The 26,281-nt window shown below is 45.8% G+C and overlaps 2 protein-coding genes across 4 annotated transcripts in view; both read left to right on the top strand.

Annotated features, from left to right (window-relative positions):
- PTK6 (protein tyrosine kinase 6) overlaps nucleotides 1–26,281 on the top strand; it is a 736,207-nt gene that overhangs the window by 488,243 nt on the left and 221,683 nt on the right. The window lies entirely within an intron of this gene.
- CHRNA4 (cholinergic receptor nicotinic alpha 4 subunit) overlaps nucleotides 1–26,281 on the top strand; it is an 85,269-nt gene that overhangs the window by 14,153 nt on the left and 44,835 nt on the right. For both annotated transcript variants that reach the window (XM_083447418.1, XM_083447419.1), the window contains exons 3-4: nucleotides 23,494–23,538; nucleotides 25,502–25,611. In XM_083447418.1, the coding sequence (XP_083303544.1) occupies nucleotides 23,494–23,538; nucleotides 25,502–25,611 (155 nt within the window). The remainder of the gene's footprint in view (nucleotides 1–23,493; nucleotides 23,539–25,501; nucleotides 25,612–26,281) is intronic.

Genomic DNA, 26,281 nt, shown 5'->3' on the forward strand with positions numbered 1-26,281 from the left:
CTTTTTTGTGACTGGGTGGAACCCAGTTCAGTTACTGATTGATTGATTGTGTGACTGCAGTACAGTGGTACCTCGGGTTAAGAACTTAATTCGTTCCGGAGGTCCCTTCTTAATCCGAAACTGTTCTTAACCTGAGACACCACTTTAGCTGATGGGGCCTCCCACTACCGCTGCCGCACAATTTTTGTTCTCATCCTGAAGCAAAGTTCTTAACCCGAGGTACTATTTCTGGGTTAGCAGAGTCTGTAACCTGAAGCGCACTGTACATTGTTTATTGCTTTCATTTTATGGATCAATGGCCTCGTTAGATAGTAAAATTCATGTTAAATTGCTGTTTTAGGGGTTGTTTTTAAAAGTCTGGACCAGATTAATTCATTTTGCATTACTTTCTATGGGAAAGTGCACCTTGGTTTTGAAACACTTTGGTTTTGGAACGGACTTCTGGAACGGATTAAGTTTGAGGGCCAAGGTACCACTGTATAGGTGCATTCCATCACACGAGCCTTTACTTCCAATGTGTGGTCTAGCTTAGATTGGAGGACTAGTCTATAGCCCACACAGCTGGAATATCACCTCCGCCTTAACCTCAGTGGCTGGTGGTTGCAGAAGGATGGCTGGCATTTTAGGTTATGTTTCCTTACATCCAGATATTCCCAGGCAAAGGCAGGAATGATAAAGGCAAATTTATGTACCTTCGCGTCGATTTGTCCTATGATTATAATGACCTTTATATATGTGCAAAGGATGATTCATCGCTCGACAGGCAGACTTTTCAGATAATAGCTTCGGAACAACCTTTTTAAAGGAAGCTCACCGTGCCAACAGCCACGATTGCAGCCATGCAAAAGCTTTCCTTCCCCCAGCTGAAGCACGGCTGCTCTGTAGTAGCTCAACCCCACGCTGCGTAATTGTAGGGTGTGTCTTCTTACATGAGCTCGTTCCTTGGGAACTATACAGAGAGGAGCAGAGATGGGCGTTTCACCTCTATGCTGAAGAGCGTTTCACCTCTATGCTGATTAGATAGTCCTCCTAAATATATCCTCATCAGACCTGGGGAGCAATCCAACACATAAGACACACTAGCCCCTAAAAGGAGTTAAGTATAAATAAACTTTAAGGTTTTGATGATAAGATAAGGTGAAAATAAATTAAGATAACTAAAAGATAGAAAGCAGTGAAAGACGGAAAGGATTTGCTGATATAATTAACAACTGGGATACAAAAATGGGAGGTGTGAGGAGGTGGAGGAAATAAGTTAATGAAAGACAAGGATTTTGATGTATTGTGTTTTTTTGATGTATTGGTTATTTTGTATGTTTTGATGTATTGTGTTTTTTTCTATGTAATTTTTTATTCTTTTTTTTCTCTTCTCTTTTCTCTTCCCCCCCCCCTTTTTCTGTAACATTTAAACTTCTAAAAAATATTATAATTTTTTTAAAAAAGACACACTAGCCCAGCATTTGTGTACGCAGTGACCGGGCCATTTTCATGTTTACAGCTCTGCCACACATGCTACAAGTGTGCAGCTCAACTACTTACGTATACAAATTGTACCTTCGTTGAATGAAACATGTGAACACCACGGTGATCTGCCACAAAGCCACTTCAGGAGGAGGTGGTGTTGCGGGCTTCACGCCCCCAACACGTGCGCGGAGGCTGTCTTCCAGCCCCGCACGAGCAGGGGAATCCTTGGGCTGCGTCATCCCCTGAGCCTGCGTCATCTCCCTCTTTTTGCCTACGCAGCTGCTGTTGTTTCCCACCCGCCCGCCCTTTAAGGTTCCCCTTCTGTTCCCCTTAAGGGGCCTGGTAGGAATTTTTTTCCACTTGGCAAATTGGCACTGGCCATTTGGTGTTTCGCCTACCTCGTAGCAAATCGTCACAACTCATTTGGTCTTGGCGGTTAGGCATTGGTAGGGGTATTGTTATGTAGATGTGTTGGGGGGGGAGCGCCATCACCTCCCCCAAATATTGAAGGGTAGTCTGGTAAAGGATTCTGGGGGGCGTGGCCTCGTCCGAAGCCTGTGGAGGTCAGAGCCTGAAGCGCGCCCACGAGCGGTGACCCCAGTGGAGTCCCTAGTTGATGTGCATCAGCAGGGCTTCCCCTGCTGGTGTTAACCCTTCCCGGTCTTCATGCAAACAGGCTGAAGGCAGATAGTCAGATTTATTTATTTTTTTAATAAGATTTTTATTGGGTATTTTATACTTATAACAAGAAAGACAATAAAAAAGAAAAGAAAAAGAAAAAAAGCAATACATAAATTCAACAGGCAATACATCCACAATAGAAACTAAAATAAAAACAATACAACAGTACAACATAAAGAAAAAGAAAAACAAAAGTAAAATCACACATCCAGATTTTATATCCACATCTTTCATTGGCTTATTTCCTCGACTTCCTCGCACCTCCCTTTTTTGTATTCTAGTTCAAATTATCTAATTCAACAAATCCTTTCCCTCTTCTTCAATTTAATCTTTAATTTATCATAATACAATTTAATTTTCAATTTCCCAGTTTAACGCATTAATAATTAATGTTCATATCATTCTTAATAACCCTTCATTCCAATATACTTCTAACATTCATTAATTTTACAGTGTTTTTGTAAATATACTTTAAATTTTTTCCAATCTTCTTCCATCGATTCTTCTACCTGGTCTTGGATTCTGCCGGTCATTTCCGCCATTTCCATGTAGTCCATCAGTTTCATCTGCCATTCTTCCCGAGTGGGTAGTTCTTGCGTCTTCCAGTACTTTGCAATGAGTATTCTTGCTGCTGCTGTGGCGTAAGGAAAGGAATAGAAAGGAATGAAGGCAGATAGTCAGATAGGACCAATGCCTCTTACCTGTAACCAATAAAGTTGTGGCCAATTTTAGCCAATTTCTACTGGGGGGAGGCAGGAACTCACCATGCAATGCTATCATGTTGCATATTTCCCCTGGATCACTAGTGGTGGCAGTGATTGAGAATGGGATAAGGAAATACCTGATGCAGCGATGTCACTGGTGAGAGTGTTGGGATTTACATATTTGGCAGTTGTTTCTGCTGATGGTGAGCCTGAATGTACTGAAATGCTGTCCAAACTAAGAACCACTTCCAAAGCAAACTAACAGCGGCAGGTAACTGCAGGCTACCTAAAAACAAATTTCATATAAATCTTCTGTTTATATTTATGTCCTGGTTCCTGCTGGTGAAAAACTCCAATTGGAAGATATTTTATGTGAAAAGCTCAACTCAGTGTGATGCACCAGGCATTAGACATGGCTAAGCAAACAAAGAAGTTGATTCAAAATAAGCAGTTGACATGCTTACTGGTTTTATTGAGAGCCAGTGTGATATAATGGTTAGAGTATTGGAATTCTTCTTCTTCTTCTTTGGTGATCACTTGTAGCCGAGTTTTCCATGTGTATTGTCTTGACAGTGTGTCTGTAAATGACTGTGGAGGCCAATTCTGGATCCACACATCCTTCCACAGTGGGGACATAGGTTTCCGCGTGGGAGTTGATCATGGTGAGAATTTGCCAAATGTGCCTTCCTCCAGTGGTTAGAGTACAGTGGTATCTTGGTTCTCAAACTTAATCCATTCCAAAACCAAAGCATTCCAAAACCAAGGCGTGCGTTCCCATAGAAAGTTATGCAAAATGGATTAATCCGTTCCAGACTTTTAAAAACAACCGCTAAAACAGCAATTTAACATAAATTTTACTATCTAACGAGACCATTGATCCACAAAATGAAAGCAATAAACAATGTACTGCAGTCACACAATCAGTCAACTGGTAGCTGAACTGGGTTCCACACAGTCACAAAAACAAAAAAAGAGCTGCAAAAACAAAAACGTAAAATAAATAGCAAAAAACAGACAGACCTCAGCATAACACTCAAAATGGAAGTGTGGCACTCAGATCAGAAGCATAACACGCAAAACGGAGCACGTTTGGTTCCAAGTTGTTTGAGTACCAAGGCGTTTGAGAACCAAGGTACCACTGTATTGGACTAGGACTTGGGAGACCAGGGTTTGAAACAATACTCGGTCATGAGGGTCAATGGGTGACCTTTGGCCAGTCATGGACTCTCAGCTTCACAGGGTTGTTGTGGGGATTAACTGAGGTCAATCACCTTGAGATCATTGGAGGGGGGAAAGGTAGGACATAAATGATGCAAGCTAACAAACAAATAAAGTAGTATGACAAGTGGGTTGCATCTTTGGACTGGGTACACCGATGGGAACTCCTTCTGCTCACACCAGCGCTGATGTCTCTACAGAGGCAGTGCCAACTTGGCTCTAGTCTTGTCACTAAGCATCTCTTCTGTATGTGGTGGCTCAGCAGCAGAAGGTGGAGTTTTGCCAGTAGAAGCAGGTGAACAAGGAGGGCTCAACCAAGTGGGAGCACAGCAGGGGCTTCAGATGGGGCTGTCATGGGTCAATCTTCCCAGGATCAGACTCTCCGCCTGCCATGTCCTTCCCAGACAAGTCTGGTACCCCATGGGGCCCCAATGTGGTCCATCCCAGCCTTCTGGGTCCCTCCCTGGGGTCAACAACCTCTAACTCCTTGATCTCCTTCTACCCTTCACCCTGGTCTGACCAGCCTCTACAAGACATTTCTGTCAGAACCTCTGTTCCTTGGCTGGAAAGTGGGGTATGGATTTTAGAGCTAAAACAAGACACTGACAAGGAATTTCATTGATGCACCTCCTCTGGGTACTCATCATACAGCCTTGGAGATCTGCTCTTTCCATAGCTGTCAACTTTTCCCTGTGCTGGTCTCGTGGGTTACCCGAGAGGCGAGGTCCAAGTCCGGTCCATGGTCAAAGATGCAATGTGGAGGCAGTCCGTAGTAGCTGAAGCTGGGTGCAGGGCAGGGAGTCGGGTGAAGTCAGGAACAGGCTTGCAAGCAGGGAGCCAGGGCAGGTCAGGAGCTCAGGCAGGAAAGCAGGACAGGGTTCAGGCAGGAACTAGAAACCAACAATATTGCTCCCGCAACTTGGGACTGGGGCTGGCTGGTTTTTATCTGCACCGAGGCATAGGGCGGCCCTGATCCTCTGGTGACTCGCCTCTCCTGGCCTGGAGGTGAGCACTCCTCCTGTGGGAACTTAGTTCCCTCCGCCTCTCTGCCCTGAGCCTCTGCAGCCCAGGAGAGGTTGGAGGGTTACCGGACCCAGAGGCAACCTCAGCTTCCCCTGACGGGGCTGAGAGTGGAGCACCTGCAGGCAATGGGTCCTCCATCACCTCAGGAGCCAGAGCAGACTCAGCTGATGCCTGCACCTGAGGATCCAGCACAGGTGAAGACCCTTCAGGCTCAGGCCCCAGCCCCGGCTCAGCTGGTTCTGGAGGCAGGGAATCCTGTGCAGGCTGGGATCCCTTAGGTTAAGCCTCCGAGTCTGAATCCCAGGCCATCACATTCCCCTTTTTAAAGGGAAATACCCTTATTCCGAATAGGATTCCTCGCAAGAAAAGGGAAAAGTTGTCAGCTATGTCTTTCTTGCTACAAGCCGGGTGTGAGTTTACTCACGTTCTGTTCACAATATGATCCCGGAAGGCAGACAGCTTAAAAAGGTTACATACACTTAGAATCTATCTTGTAGCAAGATAGTCCTTATCTCCTCTCTTGGCTGGGAGCCAAGAGAGCATCCTTAGATGTTTCCTCATCGAAGGAAGATGGCAGAGAGAGAGAGATGGCTGCCTGCCCTGTGCTTTTATCATTTACCTGCACAGGTGAGGCCACACCCACCTCTGGTCACATGCGGAGGAAGTCCGTCCCCAGGAAGTTTACCTATTTGCTAGACAGACATGCCTCCCCATGTTCTAACATGTACACTCTAGGAATGTTGTCATTGACTGCTCCTGTGTTTACATCCCACACCATCCTAGAGTCACCCATGTGTTCTGCTTCACAGAAAATGGTGCAATTCACAGGGGCTCTCTATTTGAAGGGAAACTTGGTCCATAAAAATAAAGAGGGAGGGCAGGAGGCCCATCAACACTTATCACCTGGAAAGTAGACTGCTCACCTTAGTCACCTGCTCACAGTCTTCCCTACTATGGTGAGATGTGCCGTCTTTTGATACAAATTGTACCAACCATTTCAGAATATTCTTTTGATGGTGCTTTTGTTTTTTTTATTTGCATCCCTTTGCTGTTTTTCACCCTGGGCTCCTTTGTGAGAAAGGGCAGGAAAGACATTTAATAAACTGTCATCATCTTACAGCCGAGTCTGAGTTTTGAGGGAAATGCCCATCTCCCATTTCCTCATGTCTGGGAAATCACAGTGGAAAGTCCAGACCCATCTGCGGTTTCCAGAGTTTAAGCTGCTGCTGAATAATTCAGCGGATTGCATGGTGGTGGTACATTAACCAAGATAGACTTTCCTAAATTATGGAGAAGGGCCTCGATCGATACATAAGCTTTGAAGTGCTGTCCCAGCTTAACCTCCCAAGAAGGAGAAAAAATGCAAATATATATTAGACATGCAAAGTGCATACGTTGGAGGGTTCTGCAAACAGGCTGAACCAAAGAAGGATCTTGGGTGGAGATTGTGGAGGGCAGTGATCACACCTCCATCTCCTCTCCCTGGGGATGGGGTAGAAATTCAGTTCAATTCTGCAAGTTGTTAAAAGGTAAAGGTACCCCTGCCCGTACGGGCCAGTCTTGACAGACTCTAGGGTTGTGCGCCCATCTCACTCAAAGAGGCCGAGGGCCAGCGCTGTCCAAAGACACTTCCGGATCACGTGGCCAGCGTGTCATCGCTGCTCTGGCGAGCCAGAGCCGCACACGGAACGCCGTTTACCTTCCCGCTAGTAAGGGGTCCCTATTTATCTACTTGCACCCGGGAGTGCTTTCGAACTGCTAGGTTGGCAGGTGCTGGGACCGAGCAACGGGAGCGCACCCCGCTGTGGGGATTTGAACCTCCGACCTTTCGATCGGCAAGCCCTAGGCGCTGAGGCTTTTACCCACAGCGCCACCCGCGTCCCTTATGCAAGTTCTTAAGAGACCCCTATTTGCCTCATAGAGCTAATTCCCAGTTTCCTGGGAAGCTGATTTAACTGTTAAACCACTCTGGAAATTGTAGCTCTGTGGAACAGGGGTCTCCTAACAACTCTCAACCCCCTTAACAAACTACACTTGTCAAAATTCATTGGAGGAAGCCATGACTGTTTAAATATTATAGTGGAACGTGGCCTTAATTTGGGGTTGTTGTTTTTTTTGCATAATCCTCATTGCAGCTGGGTTGGGGGACTGAGGCTGACAGACAAGAATCCTGTGCAGATGGTTGATCAAATTTCAGTGCTTGGCAGATCAGGATCCTCCAAGCTAAGCCCACTTATAAGCCCTGTTCACAAGGTTCAGCCTATGTAAGTTCAGACCCCTACACAAAGACCCCTACATGACAGAGCCTGCAGGAGGGGAATGGGATAAACAAGCAAATCTAGATTTCCTCACTATGGGTTCAAATCAGCTGCCTGCAGAGGGCTGGTAACTTGCATAAGGCAGAGGCAGGATTTGAACCAGGGTCTTCCAGCAGTCTCTAAGGCTCCTATTGTTCTCCTGGGATATCTTAGTTGGTAGAGCAGGAGACTCTTAATCTCAGGGTCGTGGGCTTGAGTCCCACATTGGGTGGAAGATTCCTGGTTTGCAGACGGTTGGACTAGATGAGACTTGTGGTCCCTTCCAACTCTACAATTCTATATATATATAATAATAATAATTTATTATTTATACCCAGCCCATCTGGCTGGGTTTCCCCAGCCACTCTGGGCAGCTTCCAACCAAATATTAAAAACAATACAGCATCAGACATTAAAAACTTCCCCAAATGGGGCCGCCTTCAGTTGTCTTTGAAAAGTAAAATAGTTGTTTATTGCCTTGACATCTGCTGGGATGGCGTTCCACACGGCAGGTGCCACTACCAAGAAGGCCCTCTGCCCGGTTCCCTGTAACCTCACTTCTCGCAACGAGGGAACCGCCTGAAGGCCCTCGGCGCTGGACCTCAGTGGATGATGGGGGTGGAGACGCTCTTTCAGGTATACTGGACCGAGGCCGTTTAGGGCTTTAAAGGTCAGCACCAACACTTTGAATTGTGCTCGGAAACGTCCTGGGAGCCAATGATTCACCACAGACATCTACACACCTACTTGGCTGCAGGTCCCATTGAACTGAGTGGGTGGAGGCATGGAGGATTATATTGCAAGCCACTGTTCTACAGCAGCTCTTAACACTATGCTGAATTTCACAGGAAATTGAATGCATCGCGTTTCAGTCCTCCAGTACCACCAAGTTCTAGCTAGAAAGGTTGCTCTTTTCTCTCATCTCCCCCCATCCCCCCCCCCCCGGTCTTGCCGTGTGTTTCACATGCTAACCATGTAGAAATGTAATTTGTGAGCCATTGACATTCCAAAGAGCACTCCGGCTCACAATAAGAAATCACTCTGGATGAACTAATTTAATTGTTTTAGTAAATTGCCTTGGACATACAGCAAATGCTGGGCTTGAAAAAAATAATAATGAATCAATAAACTGCAGAAGTGGCAATGTCTGTGATCAGAGATAATGGCCCTGATTCAGCTAAAGTTCAACGTGACTACACCCCTTAGAAAGCAAGTTAGGCCTTATCTGCACTGCCCATTTTGAAGCAGTGTCATAACCCTTGAAATAGCCATGGCTTCCCACAAAGTATCCTGGGAGGTGTGGTTTGTTAAGGGGGCTGAGAGCTGCTGAGAAACCTCTATTCTGCCCACAGAGCTACAATTTTCAGAATGGTTGAGTAGTCAACACCGCTTTCCAGGGAACTCTGGGAACCATAGCTCTGTGAGAAGAATAGGTTTCCTACAAACCAAGGAAACAGGCAACCCCTTGAAGTGTAGGTGGGTTCCCATGAGGCAAGACACAGTGATAACAGCAAGAACCTTTACATAATTGGATAACAGTTCTTTAGTCATGTCCAACTCTTCGTGACCCCATGGACCAGAGCACGCCAGGCACTCCTGTCTTCCTCTGCCTCCCACTGTTTGGTCAAACTTATGTTCGTAGCTTCGAGAACACTGTCCAACCATCCCGTCCTCTGCCGTCCCCTTCTCCTTGTGCCCTCAACCTTTCCCAACATCAGGGTCTTTTCCAGGGAGTTTTCTCTTCTCATGAGGTGGCCAAAGTATTGGAGCCTCAGCTTCACGGTCCGAACAGGAGCAAAGCAACTGCTGTTTATATACATTTCTGAAGGCCTGGGCCATTCCCACTCCCAATGTGATTGGCTGTCTAAACTTCCAAGCTGCGAATCATGACTCTGAGTTTAAGGGCCAATGGCAGAGGCCCAAAGGTTCTGCGATTGGATATCATGTATCAAATCGGAACACAGAAGCTCAGAATCCTTAGTCCAGACTCAAACTCAGGCAAACACAGACCACTGATACAAAACGCCCCTCACACCAAAAGCAACAGTCCCTTAAGCAACAGAAAAGTCAAAAGAAACACCTTCATTTTTTTAAAAAAGAGGGAGAAAGGGATCTTTCAGTATACCTGAAGGAGCGTCTCCACCCCCATCGTTCTGCCCGGACGCTGAGGTCCAGTGCCGAGGGTCTTCTGGCAGTTCCCTCATTGCGAGAAGCAAAGCTACAGGGAACCAGGCAGAGGGCCTTCTCGGTAGTGGCGCCCGCCCTGTGGAACACCCTCCCATCAGATGTCAAAGCGATAAATAACTACCTGACATTTAGAAGACATCTTAAGGCAGCCCTGTTCAGGGAAGTTTTTAATCTGTGATATTTTACTGTATTTTTGTTTCTATGGAAGCCGCCCAGAGTGGCTGGGGAGGTCCAGCCAGATGGGCGGGGTACAAATAATAAATTATTATTATTATTATTATTATTATTATTATTATTATTATTTTAATGGACACCATGGGGGTGTCTCATAGCATCCTGGTGCCCATGACACTACACTAGGGACCTCAGATGGAGAGTTATTCCAGGGAATTCTGAGGAAGACAAAATCTTGGCCACGAGCCCAGAGAAAGCACCAATAGGTTTTTCCCCCTGCCCTCAAAATTCTTTTTTTTAATTCAAAATCAAAACAAAACATATTATCCAGAAACATATCATCCTTATTTCCCCCCATTTTTCCTCCCTCCCCTCTCTCCCCCCACAGAACCCCCCCCCCCGACTTCCCTCAGTTCCAGTCTTTGATTTCTCTAAAAATGCTGTTTTCTGCATGTTACACAGTTGTATAGATCCTCAAACTATTTAGCTGATTATTATCAATAAAAAGTTTGTGAATGTTTATTCGAACCAGCCACGGAGTCCAGTTCGCTTTGTTGCGTCTTCAGATAGGAATTAAAAAAACCTTTTAATGAGGGTGAAAGAGGAGAGTCCAAAATACGGTCTGAAGCTCAACATCAAAAAAACGAAGATCATGGCCACTGGTCCCATCACCTCCTGGCAAATAGAAGGGGAAGAAATGGAGGCAGTGAGAGATTTTACTTTCTTGGGCTCCATGATCACTGCAGATGGTGACAGCAGCCACGAAATTAAGAGACGCCTGCTTCTTGGAAGGAAAGCAATGACAAACCTAGACAGCATTTTAAAAAGTAGAGACATCACCTTGCCAACAAAGGTCCGTATAGTTAAAGCTGTGGTTTTCCCAGTAGTGATGTATGGAAGTGTGAGCTGGACCATAAAGAAGGCTGATCGCTGAAGAATGGATGCTTTTGAATTATGGTGCTGGAGGAGACTCTTGAGAGTCCCATGGGCTGCAAGAAGATCAAACCTATCCATTCTGAAGGAAATCAGCCCTGAGTGCTCACTGGAAGGACAGATCCTGAAGCTGAGGCTCCAATACTTTGGCCACCTCATGAGAAGAGAAGACTCCCTGGAAAAGACCCTGATGTTGGGAAAGATGGAGGGCTCAAGGAGAAGGGGACGACAGAGGACGAGATGGTTGGATAGTGTTCTCGAAGCTCCCAGCATGAGTTGGACCAAACTGCAGGAGGGAGTGGAAGACAGGAGTGCCTGGCGTGCTCTGGTCCATGGGGTCATGAAGAGTCAGACACGACTAAATGTCTAAACAACAACAACATGGAGCCGTACTAGTCAAAGACCTTCATTGCCCTGTTCACAGATCTCTTTTGCAACCCATCGTTCGGCTCTGGCTTAGAGGCATTTTGGGCTGTTTGAAAGAGTGCTGGGATTAGCCCTTATTCTAAATCCTTGTTCGATCTAAGCATATTAGAACACCTCTGGCTGTGTTTGGATGTTAGGGATCACAGCAGTGGCTGTTTGACACAGCGGTAGCCAGCAAAGGACAGAGGGGTGCCCTTAGCTGAGAAAGTGCCAGCCTTTAGCAGTCTGAATTAATTCGGTTCTCAAGTTAATGGGGGAGCAGCCTAGTTTTGAACAAGTTGTTTGTACATGACCTCCTTTGCAGGTTGGCTGGAAAAAGAGGAGAGAAAATATAAAACCTTTGTTACTCATGTTAAATGAGATTACCCCAAGGCAGATTTGTTGTGCAGCTCTTTCTGCCGGGGTCAGAAGGGCACCGGGGGCTCACACTCCCCACATCAACACTGGGAGAGGGGAATAAATTAAGTCCACTCTCAGTTAAAGGCATACCTGCATAATTTGCACGTTCTGAAACAGTGCTCAAACTGAAACATTGCAAAGTTTCAAAATTCGCATTTCTCAGAATCCTCAAGACAAGCAATTGTGTGTGTAAGAATGCTTATGCAAATGAAAACAATATACAAAAATACATTACGATAAGCAAAACTGCATACAGTTCAATACAGGATAAATTTGCACTAAAAAGGCTGCTAAATTGTCATGGGGACTTGTTTTGTTTTGAACAACTTGGAAGCTGATGTGGAAATATGGAGAAGTGAATTCAAGAGTGGGAGAATGAGAAAGTACTAGAAGCTGAAATTGACAGGTTTCCCTACCCCCTACGAGGCAAATACTGCAAGCCCCATATGCTTCTCCAGCTTGGACAAAATGTGAGCCATAAGAAAAAGAGAATCATTTCCAACCTTAGCCGTTTTTCCTGGGCAATCACTTTCCCCCGCCTTTGAATTACACTTTCCCAGTGGGCGGCATAAGCACCTGTCTGGCAAGTGGTGGAAATCGGAAACAAAGGGAAGGAAGAGAGATTGAAAGAGGTGGATGACAGACCCTCCAAGTGTCCTTATTTTCCAGGGACAGTCCCAGATTTACAGAAGCCACCCCTGTTTCTGCTTTGATCCACAAATGTCCTCCTTTTCCTTAAAAGGTAAGGGGACCCCTGACCATTAGGTCCAATCATGAACGACTCTGGGGTTGCGGCGCTCATCTCACTTTATTGGTCGAGGGAGCCGGCGCACAGCTTCCGATTCATGTGGCCAGCATGACTATGCCGCTTCTGGCAAACCAGAGCAGCACACGAAAACGCCATTTACCTTCCCGCCAGAGCAGTACCTATTTATCTACTTGTACTTGGCATGCTTTTGAACTGCTATGTTGGCAGGAGCAGGGACCGAGCAACGGGAGCTCACCCCGTCGCGGGGATTCAAACCGCTGATCTTCTGATCGGCAAGCCCAAGGCTCTGTGATTTTCCTTAGGATGTCCCTATTTTCATTGGAGAATAGTTGGAGGGTATGGAGTTATCTGACCTCTGAGCCATCTGAAGGCAGCCCTATATAGGGAAGTTATTTAAAAAATGTTTATTGTTTTATAATGTTGACCACAGCAACACAGCAGCCCAGGACCCACGTACCTACGGGACCGCCTCTCCTGGTATGCCCCGCGGAGGACCTTATGGTTCACAAATGACAAAATTTTGGCGGTCCAAAGTCGCAAGGTGGTTAAATTGGTCTCAACTAAGGCCAGGGCCTTTTCAGTACTGGCCCCAACTTGGTGGAACGCTCTGTCACAAGAGACTAGGGTCCTGCGGGACCTGACATCTTTCTGCAGGGCCTGCAAGACAGAGCTGTTCCGCCTAGCCTTTGTTTTGGACTCAGTCTGACCCTTATGTTTTCCCCTCCCCTTACGGTTTTGATCTATGGGCTACTTTTAAAATGAGGTTGCATTTTAAATTGCATTTTAACCTGTATTTTAAATTGCTCCCCCATTATGTTTGTACAGTAATTTTACTGGTCTTAGCTGCCCTGAGCCCGGCTCTGGCCGGGGAGGGCAGAGTAAAAATAAAATTTATTTATTACTATCATTATATATGTTGGAAGACACGCAGAGTGGCTGGGGCAACCCAGTCAGATGGACAGGGTATAAATAATAAAATTATTATTATTATTATTATTATTGAATAAGACATCCCAATTTTCATTGGAGCAATGTTGGAGGGTATGGGTTGAGCACAGCATACTCATTCTGAAGTGACTGGAGAACAGAGAGAGAGAGAGAGAGAGAGAGAGAGAGAGAGAACGAGAGGAAAATATCGAGACTGTGTGTGTACCCCCTTGCCCTTCAATGTCTGTGATGAGAAGCAAGCATTAAAAAAAAAGAGGTAGGGGTGATAATGGTTTCTCCCCAAGCGTTCAGCACATGCTTTTATCCAAGATTTGTCTGAGAGTCTGGAAGTGAAAATATTACTACTTAGAACCATTTCACACCATAGGTTTCCTCTGGGAGGGAAGTGTGATTCTGGCTAAACAAATAAGCAGCAGACATTATGTTTGTCTGTGGACTGCTGGTTTATGATGCTGGCTTTGGTCTGGCTGCAGAAATACACTTGCGTCCAGCAGGCATATAATAAAGGCTCGCAGCCATGTAGAGATGGGGGAGAAATCTGATTTCGTTCACGTTCAAAAGCAAACCTACCTAATTTGCAGTTTCTGAAACAATACGAGAAGTGAAACGCAGCTGTCCTTTGAAAACTGGAAATTCCCTGACTTCTGCAGCGTAGTTCTCCAGTGAAGTAATGGGTACAAATAGACATGTACTGAGGCAGACCAAAATAATAGAATCATAGGATTGTAGAGTCTAAACTAAAGCATCCATGACAAATGCATTCTAGTAGGGGAAATTGCTTTGCAAAAAAAATGTGTGCCTTAGGCAAAACTGAATGTAAACCTGTGCGTTATCAGGAGAATTTTGCACTGAAATGCAGGTGAATTTCCACGACAAACTTATTTATTTATTTATTTATTTATTATTTATTTATTTATTTATTTAAAATCACACACTGGTGTGGAAACGATTTAAGAACTGAACCTCAGATGGGAAAAACAGAAACTGAAATGGACAAGAGTTGACCATCTGTATAGGTTTTATTAAGAAGGATGTTGTGGTATCTGAGTCTTAAAGAAGAAGAATCAGTGACCTCAGGAGATGCCCCTCCTTTCAGGGAAGTTTTGACTTGGGGAGAGAAGACTGGGAAAAGCTGCAGAGTAAAGCTGCCGTTAAGCACACAGGGTCTAAGAAGCAAGTGTTAGAAGCAGGGGTGGCATGTCGCCTTTGGCTGCCTGAGGCAAAATGGGAAGGTGCCAGACCCGCAAAGCCTCACTTATCAGGGTCATGCAGCTGTGGCGGCTTCCAGAGACATCTCACCAGAAGCCAACCCCACAGCTGCAGCTGCCACACAACCCTGGCAGTGGTGGTACCTCAGAGGTACCGCCCCGCCGGATTCTCCTGCCCGAGTTGAGCTGCTTCATTCCGCCTCATGGGCAGCCTGGTCCTGGTCAGAAGGAAAAGGGTAGAGAAAGAAAATTGATTTAGAACGTGCAACTGAAGATGAAAGGGGGAGACGGCGTCACTATTCTTAGTCGTGGGGCTGCTTCACAGACATTTGTGCGTTCAGCGAATGGGTTGTCATGAGTATAACCACACTGAGAGGGCTTTCTCACATCCTCAGAAAAGGTATTGCTTTTCAGAGCAGTGGGTGCACCCATCAGTCATCCCATGTCAAGCAATGAAGTGGTTCTGTGCATGTGGTAGGGGTGACGTTAGATGCCCTCTGCAAAAGCATGGCTGGAGATGTCAGGTTAAGGGACATGGTGCAGTCTCGAGTCCACAACTTAGAATCATAGAATCATAGAGTTGGAAGAGACCACAAGGGTCATCGAGTCCAACCCCCTGCCAAGCAGGAAACACCATCAGAGCACTCCTGACATATGGTTGTCAAGCCTCTGCTTAAAGACCTCCAAAGAAGGAGACTCCACCACACTCCTTGGCAGCAAATTCCACTGTCAAACAGCTCTTACTGTCAGGAAGTTCTTCCTAATGTTTAGGTGGAATCTTCTTTCTTGTAGTTTGGATCCATTGCTCCGTGTCCGCTTCTCTGGAGCAGCAGAAAACAACCTTTCTCCCTCCTCTATGTGCTATGTGACATCCTTTTATATATTTGAACATGGCTATCATATCACCCCTTAACCTCCTCTTCTCCAGGCTAAACCTGCCCAGCTCCCTTAGCCATTCCTCATAAGGCATCGTTTCCAGGCCTTTGACCATTTTGGTTGCCGTCCTCTGGGCACGTTCCAGTTTGTCAGTGTCCTTCTTGAACTGTGGTGCCCAGAACTGGACACAGTACTCCAGGTGAGGTCTGGCCAGAGCAGAATACAGTGGCACTATTACTTCCCTTGATCTAGATGCTATACTCCTATTGATGCAGCCCAGAATTGCATTGGCTTTTTTAGCTGCCGCGTCACACTGTTGGCTCATGTCAAGTTTGTGGTCAACCAAGACTCCTAGATCCTTTTCACATGTACTGCTCTCAAGCCAAGTGGTTCTGTGCATGTGGTAGGGGTGATGTTAGATGCCCTCTGCAAAAGCATGGCTGGAGATGTCAGGTTAAGGGACAGCCATGGTGCAGTCTGGAGTCCACAACTTGCCAGTTCGTAGATCTCAGCTGCCGGGGCATATTTTGAATTGTTGATATCATCGCATTGCGGGGCTACAATGTTTTCATAGTATAAATCTGTCAAGATTAAAAATAAAATAAAATAGTGGAAGGCAGGGCGAATGAATACAGGCAGACCCTCCAAGTGTCCCTAGTTTCCGGGGACAGTCCTGCATTTACAAAAGCTGTCCCGGTTTCTCATTTGATCCCAGAATGTCCCGCTTTTCCTTAGGACGTCCCTCTTTCGTCGGAGAAATGTTTGGGGTGTCTGGTACGGTAAAGGGACCCCTGACCATTAGGTCTAGTCGTGACTGACTCTGGGGTTGCAGCGCTCATCTTGCTTTATTGGCCGAGGGAGCCGGCATACAGCTTCCGGGTCATGTGGCCAGCATGACTAAGCTGCTTCTGGCGAACCAGAGCAGCGCACGGAAATGCCGTTTACCTTTCTGCCTATTTATCTACTTGCACTTCGTGCTTTCAGACTGCTAGGCTGGGAGGAGCAGGGACTGAGCAACGGGAGCTCACCCCGTCACGGGGATTCGAACTGCCGACCTTCTGATTGGCAAGCCCGAGGCTCTGTGGTTTAACCCACAGCGCCACCCGTGTCCCTGGGGTGTGTGGTAGAATGTCCCTATTTTCATTGTAAAAATGTTGGATGGCATGGAGTTATGTTGGGGCAGCCCAGTCAGATGGGTGGGGTATAAATAAAATATTGTCATTATTGAATAGGATACCGCTATTTTCATCAGAGAAATGTTGGAGGGTATTACAGGTGGATTGGAAACTTCAACAATAGCATGCTGTTTTTCTGGGGAATAGCATGCTGTTTGTCTAGGTGGGCTTCTAACATCAGCTATGATGTTAAAATAGCATGCCCCTCTTTTCCTCTATGGCAGGGGTCAGTAACCTAAGGCCCATGGGGCACAAGTGGCCCATGAGGGTCATTTAACTGGCCCATGGACCCCGCCGCCTGCTCAGGGACCCCTGCCACCTGCTCAGTCGGCTGCTGTGTGCCGCACTAAACCAGCAGAGTGGGGACCGCCTTCTGCGACTCTGGCCGGCTTCCCATTGGCTGCAGGAAGCTGCACATTGGCTGCAGGTAGCTGCACACACCTCCTCCGCGCCGGAAGGAGCACCAGAATTAGCGTTTGCACATGTCTGTGTGCGTCTGCAGGACCATGAACCAGCCCAAGCCACAAAAACTTTGCCAAGCCCTGCTCTATGGCGTGTTAAAGGGTATGTGTCGTTGGTTACAATGGTTCAGTCTAAAAAGCCTCAGTGGATCCTGAAGATTTAACCTCCAGTGTCAACTCCCATTGGGCTCTTGTGTCACCTGCCAATGCCAGCCATGCTTATCAGATAACAAGGCTGCAATAATCCCTACTGGAAGGTATCCATGGCTTTCAGTTTGGCAGATGTCCCTGGTTGTTCAGGGATTAATCACCAGAGTCCAGCTGTCATAGTCCCCTATTTGAGAGCCCCCTCCAGCGCCATGGATCTAAATTTATGATTGTCCCATAAAAACTTGCATTCAGCAGCCACAATAATATAGCCTGAGTACTAACTGCTGACCCCTGAGACTGGCTTCCTGGGACCTGTCAGCCCAATTTTCTCTCTTATTAATTCTAGGCAAGGCTAGAGAGATAATTGTGTGCTCACCAACAGAGTTATACCTCAAGGGGCATCATCAGATATACATTGGACGTGGTGCTTAGCCCGCAGTTTGAACTGGAGTTGAAATGAAATCACTGCCAACATCTCCTCTGCAAACCTTTGGGTGTGGAACGTTCTCAAGTTGTTCTTTCAATGGTCTATTGTTCTCCAAAGTTTGGACATCTATATTGGACCTCCCTAATGCAATTTAATTAATAATCTGATACATTGCAGGATTTGATGGTTGCCAAGCCATAGTTAGTGGATGGCAATATGGAGTGATAGATTAGACCACTGTAAATATATTGCAGGAGGTTTGATATAACATTTATGAAAGCATATAACTGGAAATTAGGATAAATTAGAGGGTAAATTAGAGCAAAATAAATTTGGATAAATTAGAGGGAAAACAAGGGGTTTGGAGAAATGAAATAAGATGCAAGACATCGGGGGAGGAAATTGGAATCCAGGGGAGGGGTGGGGGGAAGCCTATATTGTACTTTTGGAAAAGTATTCAATTTTAAAATATTGTGATTATAAAATTTGAAAATAAAATATTTAAAAAATATGGAGTGATAGATCATCGTGATTTTCAAACTTTCTGTGTTGTTTATTTACAATTAGTATTTGGCACTATATCTATATCTAAAGCCTGCCAACATCAGACAAAATCAAGAGGTGCTAACCCATCTAATGTACATGAATTTCAATTGCTGAGTTACGTCCTTTCACATCCAGATGCAAATTTCAGTTTTCCTTTAAAAATGGATAATGCAGAATGGCATCAGGAAAAAGAAATGTTGCATTTTAAACATTTGTGAATATTCATTTCAGATCTAGTTCCCTGCTCCTCCCTCCCCCCCACAACCCCCCCCCAGCAGTCAGTGGAAATTGCTTGCAAAAATACCTACTAGGAGAAATGCTGCTGAATTTTCATGAGGTCTTTTTGTTTGTTTGTTTTTTTTAAAATCAAACTGATGAGAAAATGCAGCAAATGAAACTGAAAATTGGAAAAATGAGAAACTGAGAGAACATGACATTTTGACAGATCCATCAATCTCTATGCTCTGCTTTGTCTAACCATTTTAATATTTGCATATCCTTTGGTTTATTTGAATCTATACTTTACACTAGGACGCGGGTGGCGCTGTGGGTTAAACCACAGAGCCTAGGACTTACTGATCAGAAGGTCGGCGGTTCAAATCCCCGCGACGGGGTGAGCTCCCGTTGCTTGGTCCCTGCTCCTGCCAACCTAGCAGTTCGAAAGCACATCAAAGTGCAAGTAGATAAATAGGTACCACTCTGGCGGGAAGGTAAACGGCATTTCTGTACGCTGCTCTGGTTCACCAGAAGCGGCTTAGCCATGCTGGCCACATGACCCGGAAACTGTACACTGGCTCCCTCGGCCAATAAAGAGAGATGAACGCCGCAACCCCAGAGTTGGTCACAACTAGACCTAATGGTCAGGGGTCCCTTTACCTTTAGCTTTATACTTTACACTCTTTACACCTATCCCTTCCAATCCTTTGAGAGACTCTATTTAAACAAACAAACAAACAAAGGAGCTGCCAATTTTTGTCCTCCAAATCCCTTTTAAAAACCCTCGTATGAATAACTTTGGTCTGCCCCTGCCCAAACCTCATCTCCTAATCTTGCCTGCAACTGTTCCTTCCCGGCTGATTTTTTAAAAAAACAAATCAAGGCTGATTTTGTATAGCTGATGTGGCCCCCTCCCAAAGTATCTTCCCCACTTAAAACAAATGGAAGGAAATGGGGAGGAGAGCATTGTCAGGAGACGAGCGAAATGCCAAGAGTAAAGAATTAATCTGCCTCTTTATAGGGAGTTAATGGACCATTTGGATACAGGATAAAGATCACACTATTCCAATACCAATCAAGATAAATTTATTGGGGTGAAAATAAAAGCACAGTATGCTGGCTTAGCACCTTATGCAGCTATCCTGTTGGGGGCAAATAACAGGAAATGTTATTTCTTTGTTTTGAACGTGTATTTAAACAAATAAAGGAGGTGGGGACCTGGACAGAAAGATAGGAACCTGCCTTACACGGAGCCAGACAATTGGTCCATCTAGCCCAGTACAGTGGTACCTTGGTTCTCAAACTTAATCCATTCCGGAAGTCCACTCCAAAACCAAAGCATTCCAAAGCCAAGGTGTGCTTTCCTATAGAAAGTAATGCAAAATGGATTAATCAGTTCCAGACTTTCAAAAACAACCCCTAAAACAGCAATTTAACATGAATTTTTACTATCTAACAGGACTATTGATCCATAAAATGAAAGCAAAAAACAATGTACTGCAGTCATACAATCAATCCATCAGTAGCTGAACTGGGTTCCACACAGTCACAAAAGCAAAACAAAAAGAGCCGCAAAAAGGCAAAATAAATAGCAAAATCAGACAGACCTCAGCGTAACACTCAAAAGGGAAGTGCGGCACTCAAAATGGAAGTGTAACACTCGAAACGGAGCATGTTCAGCTTCAAAAAAAAGTTTGCAAACTGGAACACTTACTTCCAGGTTTGCAGTGTTTGGGTTCCAAGTTGTTTGAGTACCAAGGTACCACTGTATTGTCCCTTCTTCTTCTTCTTCTTCTTCTTCTTCTTCTTCTTCTTCTTCTTCTTCTTCTTCTTCTTCTTCTTCTTCTTCTTCTGTGATCACTCGTAGCCGAGCAAGATTGTCTTCCATAAACTCGGTTTTAACAATGAGTCCATAAATGACTGTGGAGGCCAATTCTGGATCCACACGTCCTTCCACAGTGGGGACATTGGTTTCCGGGTGGGAGTTGATCACGGTGTGGATTTGCCAAGCATGCCTTCCTCTTAGCGCATTTCTCCCTTTTGTCCTGAGTTTGAGTGTCTTCAAAGCCCATGACACCTTTGGTAAAGGCTGTTCTCCAACAGGAGTGCTCGCAGGCCAGTGTTTCCCAATTGTCAGTGTTTATACTACATTTTTAAAATTTGCCTTGAGAGAGTCTTTAAATCTCTTTTGTTGACCACCAGCATTACGCTTTCCACTTTTAAATTCGGAATAGAGTAGTTCCTTTAGAAGACGATAATCAGGCATCTGAGCAACATGACCAGTCCAACAAAGTTGATGTTGACTTACTTACTTCCGGGTTTGAAGTGTTTGGGTTCCAAGTTGTTTGAGTACCAAGGTACCATAGTTTGTCTACACTGATTGGCAGTGACTTCCTAGGCAGCAGTTCTCAACCTGTGGGTCCCCAGATGTTGTTGGACTACAACTCCCATCATCCCTGAGCTCTGACCTTGCTAGCTAGGGATGATGGGAGTTGTAGTTCAACAACATCTGGTTGAGAAAGCCTGCTCTAGGGTTTCAGGCAGGGTTACCTTCTACATGCAAAGCAGGAGTCTAACCACTGAGCTACAGACCCTTCCCTCTGAATACATGCGGAGGGGGGGATTCAAGCAGGGCTGGTGTCAGAAGTCAGCAACACCCGTCACTTAGAATCATAGAATCATAGAGTTGGAAGAGACCACAAGGGCCATTGAGTCCAACCCACTGCCAAGCAGGAAACACCATCAGAGCACTCCTGACATATGGTTGTCAAGCCTCTGCTTAAAGACCTCCAAAGAAGGAGACTCCACCACACTCCTTGGCAGCAAATTCCACTGTCGAACAGCTCTTACTGTCAGGAAGTTCTTCCTAATGTTTAGGTGGAATCTTCTTTCTTGTAGTTTGGATCCATTGCTCCGTGTCCGCTTCTCTGGAGCAGCAGAAAACAACCTTTCTGCCTCCTCTATGTGACATCCTTTTATATATTTGAACATGGCTATCATATCACCCCTTAACCTCCTCTTCTCCAGGCTAAATATGCCCAGCTCCCTTAGGCGTTCCTCATAAGGCATCGTTTCCAGGCCTTTGACCATTTTGGTTGCCCTCCTCTGGACACATTCCAGTTTGTCAGTGTCCTTCTTGAACTGTGGTGCCCAGAACTGGACACAGTACTCACAGTACTCTCATTTTTTTTGCCCAAGTGCAATACTTTACATTTCTCCCTGTTAAAGTTCATCCTGTTTGTTTTGGCCCAGTTCTCTAATCTGTCAAGGTCGTTTTGAAGTGTGATCCTGTCCTCTGGGGTGTTAGCCACCCCTCCCAGTTTGGTGTCATCTGCAAATTTGATCAGGATGCCCTTGAGTCCATCATCCAAGTCGTTGATAAAGATGTTGAATAAGACCGGGCCAAAGACAGAACCCTGTGGCACCCCACTAGTCACTCTTCTCCAGGATGAAGAGTAACTTGCCCAGGCCCACACTCCAGAAGGGACCCCACTGCTGACCCCGATTCACTGAGCCCTCCTCCTTGTGGCCACTGCCCTGTTGATGCTCCCTGTGAGCAGCAGTGACAAGAGGGGAGAGACGGGAACAGCCATTTTCTGCCCTCTCAACGGGGAGATTTGCAGGCTAGGGTCGGAGGGAGGGAGGCAGCACACAGCTAAACAAGGGAACTCATTCCCACAAGAGATGGCGATAGCCACCAATTGTAGAGTTGGAAGAGACCTGAAGGATCATCTATTGCAACCCCGTGCAATGCAGGAACGCAGGAAGGGAGAGCTATTGATGGATACTAAGCACAATGACTATGCTGCTCTGGCACCGCACTTGGAGGTCGCAATGATTCTGAATACGAATTGCTGGAAACCACAGGAGAGGAGAGTGCTTTTGTGCTCAGGTCCTGTTTGCTCAGCCTCATGACCAATAAATGGGTGGATAATAATAATAATAATAATAATAATAATAATAATAATAATAATATATTATTTATACCCTGCCCATCTGGCTGGGCTTCCCCAGCCACTCTGGGCGGCTTCCAACAAAATATTAAAATACCGTAATGCATCAAACATTAAAAGTGTCCCTAAACAGGGCTGCCTTCAGATGTCTTCTAAAAGTCTGGTAGTTGTTTTTCCCTTTGACATCTGCTGGGAGGGCTTTCCACAAGGTGGGCGCCACTACCGAGAAGGCCCTCTGCCTGGTTCCCTGTAACTTGGCTTCTCGCAGCGAGAGAACCGCCAGAAGGCCCTCGGTGCTGGACCTCAGCGTCCGGGTAGAACGATGAGGGTGGAGACGCTTCTTCAGATATACTGGACCAAAGCCATTTAGGGCTTTAAAGGTCAGCACCAACACTTTGAATTGTGCTCGGAAACATACTGGATGGATGCCAGGCTAAAGTGCTGCCCTCCCGGAGCCTTCAGTGGCTAATAGAATCATAGCCCCCATAGTGCAAGCTGTTAGAGAAACTGCATGAGATCAGGCCACTGGCGGAGGAAGGGGGCTGCGGTGGGTGTGGCATGCCCCAGGTGCCATCCCTGAGGGGGGGTGACATCACCGCCCCGCCCCCTGGGGTGCTCGCCACTCGCCGTGGACGGCTAGCCCTGCCCCCGGGTACACAGCCTCTGGATCAGGCTGCTAGGCTTGCTTGCTGAGCAGCAGAGAAGCAGATGCATTCTGTTTTACATGAAGCTAAGACGTTTGGAAACATCTCATTCTTTTCGGTAAAGGTAAAGGGACCCCTGACCATTAGGTTCAGTCGCGGACGACTCTGGGGTTGCAGCGCTCATCTCAATTTATTGGCCGAGGGAGCCGGCGTACAGCATCCAAGTCATGTGGCCAGCATGACTAAGCCACTTCTGGCGAACCAGGGCAGCGCACGGAAATGCCGTTTACCTTCCTGCCGGAGTGGTACCTATTTATCTACTTGCACTTTGACGTGCTTTCGAACTGCTAGGTTGGCAGGAGCAGGGACCGAGCAACGGGAGCTCACCGTGTCACAGGGATTCGAACTGCCGACCTTCTGATCGGCAAGTCCTAGGCTCTGTGGTTTAACCCACAGTGCCACCCTTCTCATTTTTTTAGCTGATGCTTAAATACATTTATTACTGAGATTACTGGTGACGGCAGCAATGAAAGCTGCTATTTCAGGAGCTGTTTGTGGACAGTGGCTGTTCTTCTTGAAACTCAGACTTCCCCCCTCTTTCTCCCCCTCTCCAGGATGAAAAAAACCAAATGATGACCACGAACGTGTGGGTGAAACAAGTGAGTCAACCAAGATGTTTATCCCATATTTCTCAGTCCCCCCCTACAAATGCCTCACTTTTTGTCTGTTGAGAAAATAGAGGGTGTAATCCAGTGGGATGTTTTCAAGGGCAAATACGAATGCAGTTGCACAGCTCCATTTCAGTAGTGCTCAGGAACTCAGCACTGGAATGCATTCAGATATTTGTCTTCAACTGGCCAACGGATGTGTTTCTTCAATGAAAAAAAAAACAATGTGGAATTAAGAGGGGAAACGAGGCAACACAAAATGGAAGGGAATGTTGCACCATTGATGAAAGAGCAAAGATTTCATTTTTAGCTACCAGCTGACATATTTCAGGTGCAAAGTCTATACAAGGGTGACAGTGCAATGCAGCTCTCCCATGCAAGCATTGCGCACAACATTGTGCAAGGGTGCACAAAAATGTGCATATTAGTGAAAATATATGCACTCAGTGCATTCAGCCTATGGCACCTTCCTTGCTGAACTTCAGGCACATAGCAATAACTTTTTTATTTCAGTAGGCTAATAATAATAATAATAATAATAATAATAATAATAATAATTTTATTATTTATACCCAGCCCATCTGGCTGTTTCCCCAGTCACTCTCTGGGTGGCTTACAGCATATCTAAAAATATAATCAAAAACATCAAATGTTAAAAACATGCCAGTACAGGGCTGCCTTCAGATGTCTTTTAAAAGTTACATGATTCTTTATCTTCTTGACATCTGAAGGAAGGGCATTCCGCAGGGAGGGTGCCATTACCAAGAAGGCCCTCTGCCTAGTTCCCTGTAACTTTGCTTCTCGCAATGAGGGAACCAGCAGAAGACCCTCAGAGCTGGACCTCAGTGTCCAAGCAGAACGATGGGGATGAGGATGCTCCTGCAGGTATACTGAGAGAAGTCCGCTTATTGTTTTATGCTTGGCCTGGTTTATTTTTCATGCGCTTTCCTTAGAAATGCTCATGATTAGGCAGTATATAAATGCCTTAAATGAATGACACAGCATACGAAATACATTAGGGGAAATTGCTTTTGCAAAAAATAATTTTTTTAAAAAAATGAAATAGGCAAAAATGCATACAAATGTTAGAATTTCTGCCCGGAAATGCTGATGAGTTTTCAGGAGGACCTTTTTAAAAAGAAATTGCAAACTGATCTGGAAATGTGGAGAACTAAACATAAGATTGGAGAAATGAGAAACCAAGCAAAAAGAGAATTTGGCATGCTCACACAAGCCCTAGTTAACACCCACCCTGACTCTAAAAAGGGGCCTTGTTGACCTGGAAATCTTGCACCCCCTTCCTCCCAGCCCCTTCCTCCTGCTGTTTGCCCCATATGTGATGGCCACTGTACAGCATGCCAGAGCAGTAAGGTAAAAGTAAAGGACCCCTGGATGGTTAAGTCCAGTCAAAGGTTTCTATGGGGTGGCAGCGCTCAGGCACAAAGGGACACCGTGACGGAAACCAGAGTTCACGGAAATGCCATTTACCTTCCCGCCGCAGTGGTGCCTATTTTTCTACTTGCACTGGCGTGCTTTCGAACTGCTAGGTTGGCAGGAGCAGGGACTGAGCAACGGGAGCTCACCCCATCGCGGGGATTCGAACCGCTGACCTTCCGACTGGCAAGCCCAAGAGGCTCAATGGTTTAGACCACAGAGGCTGGCACTGTTTGTTCAAGGCGGGTTTCATTTGAAGTCTCTCAGAGCCCTGCCTTTCACACAGAATGGGGTTTGTCTCCCTGGGAAATGGGGCTGCAACAGAGCTGGCTACAGCTGGGATCCTGTTACACAAATTAGCATGCAGTGTTTCGTACCCACGCTTAATGCTGCAAATTGCCGGATGGTAATTCATTTTCTCAAGATGCTAATTAGTTTCATTTTCACTTTTTAGTCCAATTAACTATGCTGATTTTTTTAATATATATATATAAAAAAACACTTTTGTTTGGGTTTGCAGGAGTGGCACGATTATAAGCTACGCTGGGATCCTGAGGACTACGAAAACGTGACTTCTATACGAATTCCCTCTGAGCTCATTTGGAGGCCGGACATTGTTCTCTACAACAAGTAAGGTGCCATTCTGCACAAATTTGCTTTGGAAAAGTGGCTTTGAAAGCTTTCCAGAAACCCAAAGACTCATCAGAAGCATTTTGGGGTGTTTATTTTGACGAGAGAAGGGTTGATCAATGAGTTTCCGTTAAAAGCAGCTCATCTGTGAGGCCATCTTCCCTTGGAAGGGCCTGTTGGATATAGTCTGGTTGGGCTCTCAGTCAGAGGTGCTGGCTTGGGAACACTGGGGAATGTTCAGCGTTGGGGCCTGCCTGTGACATCATGTGTATGATGCGCAACATTGGAAGGAGGCCAAGATTCAAGTCCAGTGCACCGAGCCTGTCAGTGGACCGGGGAAACCTCTTGTCTGTAAACTCTAGCTAAACTATAAGTCCCATGTTCCCAGTCTCCCTACAGTGTTGTTTAAATCTGAGGAAATGGAGGTGGTGATATGGGTGGGGTGGGGAGTAATAGATTTAGATGTGGTGGCAACTGCATAAGGCCGCCCCCTTTCCGTCAGAGTTGCCGTGAGATGTAAGGTTTAACAAACTAAAAAAAAGCTGCATTCCCCCACTTTTTGTTCATAGATCACCTGCCTCTTAAAAGTACAAAAACCACTATAACCAATGCATAAATATTAAATCCCAAATATCTGTTAAAAAACAGCCACTTTGGAATTAAAGCACGC

Source organism: Podarcis tiliguerta (assembly GCF_965153285.1).
Source record: "Podarcis tiliguerta genome assembly, chromosome: 6".
Classification (NCBI taxonomy): Eukaryota; Metazoa; Chordata; class Lepidosauria; order Squamata; family Lacertidae; genus Podarcis; species Podarcis tiliguerta.